The sequence below is a fragment of the Nannobrachium achirus genome, assembly GCF_963921795.1.
Source record: "Nannobrachium achirus genome assembly, chromosome: 1".
Taxonomy (NCBI): Eukaryota; Metazoa; Chordata; class Actinopteri; order Myctophiformes; family Myctophidae; genus Nannobrachium; species Nannobrachium achirus.
In genome coordinates, this window is record NC_137810.1 from 23,018,593 (window position 1) to 23,026,994 (window position 8,402).

Sequence of the window (8,402 nt, forward strand, 5' to 3'; positions counted from 1 at the left end):
ATTAATATAAAACAAAACTATATAGACCTATGACAGGGACAAAGTCTCGCAAGATGAATGATCCAGCTCAACAGTTGCATGTGTGCAGCCAATGATGTGGGAAAGGGTAGTTCAGAAATATTCAGACCGTTTGCATTACTGAAACATGATTCATATTGCCTGTTCCCTAGGAGACGGTCTCGATTCAAACCCCTGCCTGCCAATAACCAGTGACACCCAGCCAGCTCCTCTCTTCTCCCGCCCTTTCTGAAGCCAGAGAGCTGCCCTGGTTCTGCCCTGCTTTTTGACCAGACCCCGCTAAAGCCTGTCAAAACCCGGAGAGAGAGAGCCAGACGGATCTTTACTCCCGTCCCGTCCTGACTCCTGTCCCGTCCCGTTCCCCCGCTACTACTCCACGCCGCTCGCCGAGTCGCCGACACGCGCAGATGCACAACATTAGTTTAGTTTTTACCTGAGACAGCGAGAGGGGAGAAAACATCATATTGTGCACACACGGGGCAGAGTGAAAGCAGCATTCACTTCAGCGGCAACATCCCAGGCTGGATGGAAGGATAAGTATCCATAATTATTTTTCACGGGGTTGGTAAGAATAACACCGACAGGTCTTTTAGATTCGTAGTGACATCTCCGGGTTACAAAGTAGAGAAGCAGATCTCCGTAGTCGTTCCATTTGGGCTTTTTAAGAAATCCGAGAGAGTGAGAGAGAGACCAGTGGTCTCCTTGGATGACTCCACTACGCAGGAAACGTAACGTTATAACTCCAGAAATGATGACACGCCAGAAAAGTTCAGGCTGAGGAAAAATATCCCGCAGCGGAAAAAAACAAACAGAGACACTGTGTGGAATATAGGCTTAAATCTTCAGGAGAACATAACGACCAGAGGGAGAAACGAAGCCAACCTAACCGTATCGTTTATAGAAAGAAGTATAGTGGAGGGAGGAGAGAAATAAAGGAATGGGAGAATCTATGGAGGGAGGAATGGAATGACGTTATGAATACAGCCCATCCCAAACACTGGCTTAAAGCAGCAGCAGCTGTTATACACTTTCATTTGCAAAATCGGGTTCATAATAGCCTACACAGGCTACATTGTCAGCACATTATCGGTGCGTTATACGGTCCGATCTTAAAATTCAGAGGATATTATATATTGCTCAAAAACACGAGCTTGCAGAAATTCTAGGACTAGAATTGTGCCTATTAAGCTTAGAATGCAGTCGCACTTAAAGTGTTACCTAAAACTTTTGTGGCAGTAGGATAATTCTGCCATTCAATATGGAACAACTTATGCTGTAGCCGGAGTCTCATCCACAATATCCATGCGCATGCACTCTCGTGCATATCCATGCGTAATCCCACTTCATGTCAAAATCTATTAGGCCTACATGATTAATAATATCACTCTAAAAACGTGGAACTACACACTGGTTATGGGAGACGAATAGGTCGTTAAAGCATGCCGCATATACAGTAGTTACATTTGATGGCCTGATATCAACTAATAACCTATATAGAATTGACTCCATCTCAGTGGCGTCAGTTCAGAAAAAGGTAAGGTATGGCAACATGACTGGTGTCTTGCACGCGCGCAAAGGCACGCATGCAAGACACCAGTCATGTTGCCATACCTTAGCAACAGGCATGATATTTATTTTAAGAAGTACATTCTATATTTTTTCCCCCAAAATGGCTATGGTTTCTTGGGCTAGATATGGCAATAATGAATTGCACCTGTGCAGCTGGACTGCGGAACCTGGGAATATACCATTCTGTCAAGATGGGGAGAATACAAGTGTGGAGAATATAATCATAATACCTTGTTAAATTTTGCATTTGTAGTTATTTTAATGTAATTTAACAACATAACCAGCAGATAGACAATGAGACATTCATGGATTTATGTATTCTCCCCCCTGGACCCCCAATTGACGCCCCTGCTCCATCTGTGTGTGTTTCACAGGCACAGCACACATATCAACCTCCTTAGAGTCCCATGCATGCAGGATGAGAGACATTCAGTCAGTTTTTGGTCCCTGCAGGCTGAAATCCTTTCTCTGTGGATTATAGCTTGACGTCTGGTGCAGTATAAAGAAAACTACTGTTTCAGTGTTTCCTATATCCTTAAACCAAAAGTCATTTAAACACACAGCACCGCAGTTCATCCAAACCAAAAGAAAGACAAAAGACAGTCCACACAAATAACCTAACAAGCAAGGCTGTATAGCAGTACAGACCATGCACAACTACATATAGGGCTTCAACTAAATTAAACTTTAACGATTTAATCTGCCGATAAGTTTCATGATTATTAATTAAGACTGTCAAATAATTATAGGCTACACCATAGGCTAAGTGGTAAGTGAACCTGACAGAACTATACCGGTACTTTAATTCTTTTCATGAATGAAAATATATTTACACAATACTAAACCAATTATTCAATTGCCATTTAATTTGATTCCTTTCCTGCCAGTTCATTAGTTTAATCTCCACACAAAGAAACTCTGTGTGATCATAACCTTGTCATTTTATTAACATTATCTGTGGGTCTACTCTAGAGCCATGATGCTCTCATCAGCCATGAATGTTAAACTGAAGAAATATATGGAGGTCTTAAAATGGCATATTGAACACTATAATGCAATATTTTAGGTTAAGATACCAGTTTTTATCAATAGAAAAGGGTGTAGGCTACATCATTATATGCCTCTCTCTCTCAGTGTGTGTGTGTGTGTGTGTGTGTGTGTGTGTGTGTGTGTGTGTGTGTGTGCGTGCGTGCGTGCGTGTGTGCGCGCGTGCTTGTGTGTGTGTGCGTGCGTGCGAGTGTGTGCGTGTGTGTGCGTGTGTGTGTGTGTGTAGGCCTACACACAATGTATCACTGCCTGTCTACAATTCCAGGGTAGACCAAATTATTGATTGGTTTAATCAAAACCTTCATGGGAACAGCAAAAAAACAAACAAATATTTCAGTGTAATAATAATGCAAGCTTTACAGCAAAAGTTTGATTATACAAGGCCACAATTATATTCTCACAGCTAGACATGATTGACAATGCCAGATCTCTCCCATCCCATGGCATGACATCAAAACTGCTATTCAGGAGGAAATTCCCTATAATCTATAGAGCATTGGCCCTCAAAGTGGGGTCCAGAGACCCCCAGGGGCCCTTGAGGGATTTCCAGGGGGTCCTCAGCTAAATGATACTCAGAGTTAAATTAACATTGATTTTACAATATAATTTGGGCTCCCAGCGATAAAATGGGGGTATATGGGGGTCCGTATAGCCCTAAAGGCCCATTCCCACTGGGCCAGATAACAGATATCTGGAGATATTTCTCCAGATATTTTTCCATGCAAAGTGGATGGTAGATACAGATAAAAAAAATATTTGCCACAGATAAAAGTATCTGTGGCAAATATCTGTGGTAGACTTTTTTTTTTATCTGTATCTACCATCCACTTTGCATGGAAAAATATCTGGAGAAATATCTCCAGATATCTTTTATCTGGCCCAGTGGGAATGGGCCTTAAACCATGTCAAACTGGGGGGTCCTTGAATATACACTGGTTGAGAATCACTGCTAGAGCTGTAAAAATCTTCTCTTATATGGGGGTCCCTGCCATATCTTTTCAAATGATGGTACAAGGGCTAATAAGTGTAAATGTCAGGGTCCTTGGCATGAAAAAGTTTGAGAAGCACTGTATTTAGAACTGCTGCCAAGTAGGTCAGTTCAGGACTTGAATAGTAATATCTCTCTCTCTGTCTGTTCCCATTAGGACTATAATAGCTAGGCCTCATGTGTACATTAGGGCTGGTTCAGAGGGCTAACAGTCCCTGCTAACCCTGCTTCCTCCAGTGCCGGACGGGTCTGTGTTTGTCCTGGCTCGCTATGATAGCGGCTCTCTGCTCTGTCTGCATCCCGGGACAGGCTGCCCCTCCGACGGCCTGGCCCTCTAACGCAGCCCGCCGGCTCCAAACAAACTGCGGCCATTTTCTGCTGACTGACACACAAACCGGGAAGGGAAACGGGTCGGGGAGGGAGGCTCGCACTGAACTTCAACTTGGCCTTCCTCTCCTCTCTCCTCTCCTCTCCTCCCCCGTCCCGTGACGAACGGACAGACAGGGCCTGCAGGCACAGCACAGCACAGGCAGCCCCCCCCCCGCAAAGCCCCCCCTAAAAAAAGACTCAACAACTTTCACTGCGGCGGCACGCGCCGATACACACACCGTCCGACCGACACGTTTTTAAAAAGGCTTTCTCTGACTGCTCCTCACGCCGCCGCCGCCGCGCCGCCACCAGAAAACACAAATAATATTTTAGTCTGCTGCGGGTGAGACGGCGAAACACAGAGCGAGAGAGAGAAAGCGAGTGAGCGAGAGAGGGAGAGAGAGCGAGAGAGAGAGAGAGAGAGAGTGAGAGCGAGCGAGGGGAGAGGGGGGGGTGATAAACAGGGCAACTCCTGCTGTTTTCTATTCGACTTTAAACTGCGTAGCTACTCTTGTTTCCTCGCACTGCGTCTTTCGGGAGCCAGAAACGGGGCAGTAGCAGCAGTAGGAGCAGGATTGTTGTTAACGGAACAGATTTGGGGGAAAAGGAGAGCCTCCTACCATGTCGAAGCAGAGCCGCCACCGGGGGAAGTTAAAGCTGATCTCACCGCCTGGCCATCTCGTGCTGTCGGTTGTTATCATTCCATATTCATTTTTATTGTGCGCGTGCAGGAGGAGTAAATCCGCGGCGCTCGAGAGCAGAAACGTCCCGCGCTGAGTCTCGAGCTCCACGGTAGAGTTCAGTCTCCCCCCCCCCCCCTACGCCGCGCCGCCCGGTAGGCTGCGGCAGGAGAGAGAATGTAGAACTACATTTACCTTATCCCGCCCTCCCTCTGTGCGAAACACTCTCTCCTTTTCCTCTCCTCTTCTGTAGTTATTGTCCCATCTGCCTCTTTCTACTTCTATCACTCACAGTCACTGCTCACTCAGCCATTGAACACGCATGGGGAAAGGCTCGTTCGGGACAAAATGACACAATTGACTCCTGCCCAGTTAAAACTTGCGAAGCCACATCAAACCCATTGCAAATAGTTAGGTTATTGTTTTTAATCACAACATTTTGGAAAATTGTTAAACATTTGATTTCTAAGAAATGTATATGTATTGTATAGGGGAAAATATTAGGCTATAGTGTTGCATTCTATTCAATCCATTTGATTTGATTTAATTAATTGTATTTGTATTTATAATTGTATAAGTAGCTCATTATGTTCAATAAGAATTTAACTGATGTATTTATTTTAGTATAGCTACAAGCTTAGAGACATTCTATTAATCAGATACCTCATCTAATATGTGTGTAAGAACAAGCTGTTCCCCAAAGCCAAAGAATCAAGACTTTGATGTGTTAAAAAAAAACATGTGACGCTTTGGCCCAAAAGCAGACTTTAGCACCTTGGACAGTGACAGTTTTAGCTGATTTGTGTGATGGGTGTCATCACTCATCACCCACAACTGTTTCACTACACTACACCTGCCTCTTACCTGAGTTTAAACCTGCATAAGGCCTTCAGCATTGGAGTTAACTCATATCTACTCTCTAAAGGTAACTAAGCAGCACCCTGAATCTGAAATAACAAAAAAATAACTTCTGTTCTTTTTCTACAATGGTGAGTCTGCCGTCACTCAACTCATCCACCACTGAACAATTGCTTTCCATTCTGCATCAAGAGCTGCATCAATACCCTGTCATCCAATGATGCACCAAAAAGGTCCAAAAAGAGCTACACATCTGCATACTAAGTATAGATCCATGCAAGAGGGACTACCTTGGCCCACATACTGTGCTGTCTGGAATCGCATTAATTTTGAGACATTGCCCTATTTAGAGTTGGAAAGGTGAAACACCAAACCCATCCACACTGATCACAGCTGTCTTCCCTATTAAGCAGACCCCTGGAATCCAGGAGAAAACAGCAACTGCCAGGAGGAATCCAGGAAATGAGCTATTGTCGATAACAGAGGATCCCTCTAATTTGATCTTCTTGTTTCCTGGCCCAGAGGAGATGGATGCCCAATGCTCCCATGCAGCTGATATAAAGTCCTACACATATTTTGTGGTGATTTTTTTATTTTTGTTTTATTGCATTTTTTACTTGTGTTCAATCTCAAGACTGGTCCATGGGGAAGACTGAGCGGAACAATTGCTCTTTTCAAAGCCAAATGCTTGCGCAATCGTTTACCTGACACCCAAATGCTTCAGGCACCCACAGAGAAACCAATTGGGTTCACGTAGGTTCTACTGCATGGTCTCAAATGAGGAAAGCAAGTCTGGACTCCTGCTGAGTGCATGCCAGAAAGAAGCTATAAATATACTACTATGTTTCAGGCTATTTGTTACACAATACATTCATTCTTTACCAGTATTATAAAGAAAAAGCTTGAAGAGTTGGTCATCTAGTGGCTATGAGTCCTGCTATGCCTTGTTAAGAGCAAGGAACATGTAGTCTATATGTACGAAACTTCATTGATCAAAGGTGTTTGCTGTTTCAAATATAGGCTACATAAGACCTAAACCAGTATCTTACTCTGGACCTTTAATTCTAGTATCATTATTCAAGATTCTCAAGGTTACATCTATATATGAGCACATATTGGTTTTGGTTCCTCAGCATTATAGCAGCAGCAACAAGGGAAAGGGAAAAATAGCATGTACATTAGTCGTATAACACTTTGAAGTGCATGGTTGAAGGTGCTGTGTGTATGTTCCTGCTTCTAAAAATTATCGATCTTTATGTGCACTGCGCAGTATAGTGAATATGTCTTATAATATCTATTAGGAGGTCAAAGGAAGTCCCTCATTAGACAGCTAGAATAACACTAGGTGGACACATTTAACTTATTGGTATAACCAGCATTACTAGGGGTCCCTGAGGGCCAGAATGGAGAACCACAGGCCGAAGTTATGCCTAGACTCCCAACCAGGGACGTGCTGGCCATTGGGAAAAGCGGGACAACTCCCGAACGGCCGGTTCATTCCCGGCCGGTCCAGAACGGCCATTAGGGAAAAAAATAAAATAAAATGACGGCCTTCGTTCCATTTTGGGAGCTGGGCGGCCAACAAAGTAAATTGTCACTGTCGGGCAGAAACCTCGTATCTCCAAGTTTCAAATTTATAATTTTTTTCACAAAGCAAAGCCCTGCTTCATCATTCAAGGCCGTTGCACAAAAGTAGCGAAAACAGCAGATCGGCTGTTTTCACTAGTTTAAATCATTTTTAAAATGATAACTACAAAACAAACGGTTTTGGACATACAAGGTTTCCACCCGACAACGACAAAATATAACTCATGTAATTGGCCCACTGGCTTGTCACTTGTCATGATCTGAAATGGCAAATCTTTGAGTAGCAGCAGCGCAATAGAGAGAGATCTCTCTCTATAGCGCACAATGAGGGCCTCTACAACTCTTTTTCCCTCTTTTTGCCCAGCACGTCCCTACTCCCAACCATATGTGGCAAGCCCACTAATATAAGGCACATTGATAATTAGGGGTTGCAGTCTTTTGAAGAAAAATAGTGCTCAGATATGACATACAATAATCTAAGAAATGACTGCTCTCAGGCCCCAGTAGCCTGTACAAATCACCACAGCGCTTTGCACATTGAAGACATTATACCTAAACAACAAAATGGAAAATCAGTTTGGAGCAATTCTGGAAGATGTCAGACCCCAGACAAAAACATTTGAAACGCCTTTGGTGTGCAGACTCTTGTCTCTAGGCCAATCACAAGTATTTATTTCCCCCCAAATGTGTTCTGAAATCTATAGTAAAAAAGGATGCCTTTCATTTCTTCCAACTGCAGACACATCAGAAGGTATAGTACATTCACAAGTGAAGTCACATGATAGTGGAAAAAGGAAAAAAAAAAAAGGTAGTGTGGAAAGTCTGGCCACATTGGAGTGCTTCTTTCTTTCCAGCAGCCAGAGTGCGTGCCAGCTCCTCTGAGCAGAGCAGCATTTTACTGAGTGTTTACCAAGGCCAAACTGGCTGTAATTTTCCCATTTTGGGCCATTACTGTTGCTGTGGATAGCAGGGCCGGCCATTAAAAACAACTGCTAAAGGCCCAGCTCAGAGACAGAGCACATTCACCCCACCGCTGGCTTGGATTGTTTCTATTTCATTAGACGCTAGATGTTCTATCAATCTCAGATTTATTTACTTCAAATAGTTCATTGATATTAAATTGAAACCTTGTAACTTGTTTTATTCATACGCTATATTCATAATACCCATTCATTATTTTTGGAGGGGGGGGGGGGGGGGGGGGGCAACAACAACAAGCCAATCATAAACTATGAGCCTTTAGAGAATCAGGCTCTATTTTGATTGTCTTATGTACCAGCTTTTAT

At 43.5% G+C, this 8,402-nt stretch overlaps 1 protein-coding gene across 5 annotated transcripts in view; it reads right to left on the reverse strand.

The window, feature by feature from the left end:
• Window positions 1-4,770, reverse strand: part of nfic (nuclear factor I/C) — a 58,401-nt gene extending 53,631 nt beyond the window's left edge. For 4 of the 5 annotated variants that reach the window (XM_080721064.1, XM_080721067.1, XM_080721065.1 and 1 more), the window contains exon 1: window positions 4,612-4,770. In XM_080721064.1, the coding sequence (XP_080577190.1) occupies window positions 4,612-4,692 (81 nt within the window). In that variant the 5' untranslated portion in view covers window positions 4,693-4,770. Of the gene's footprint in view, window positions 1-451; window positions 905-4,611 lie in introns of those variants that run through there. The other variant, XM_080721066.1, reaches the window with a different exon arrangement.
• Window positions 4,771-8,402: the final 3,632 nt, after the last annotated feature.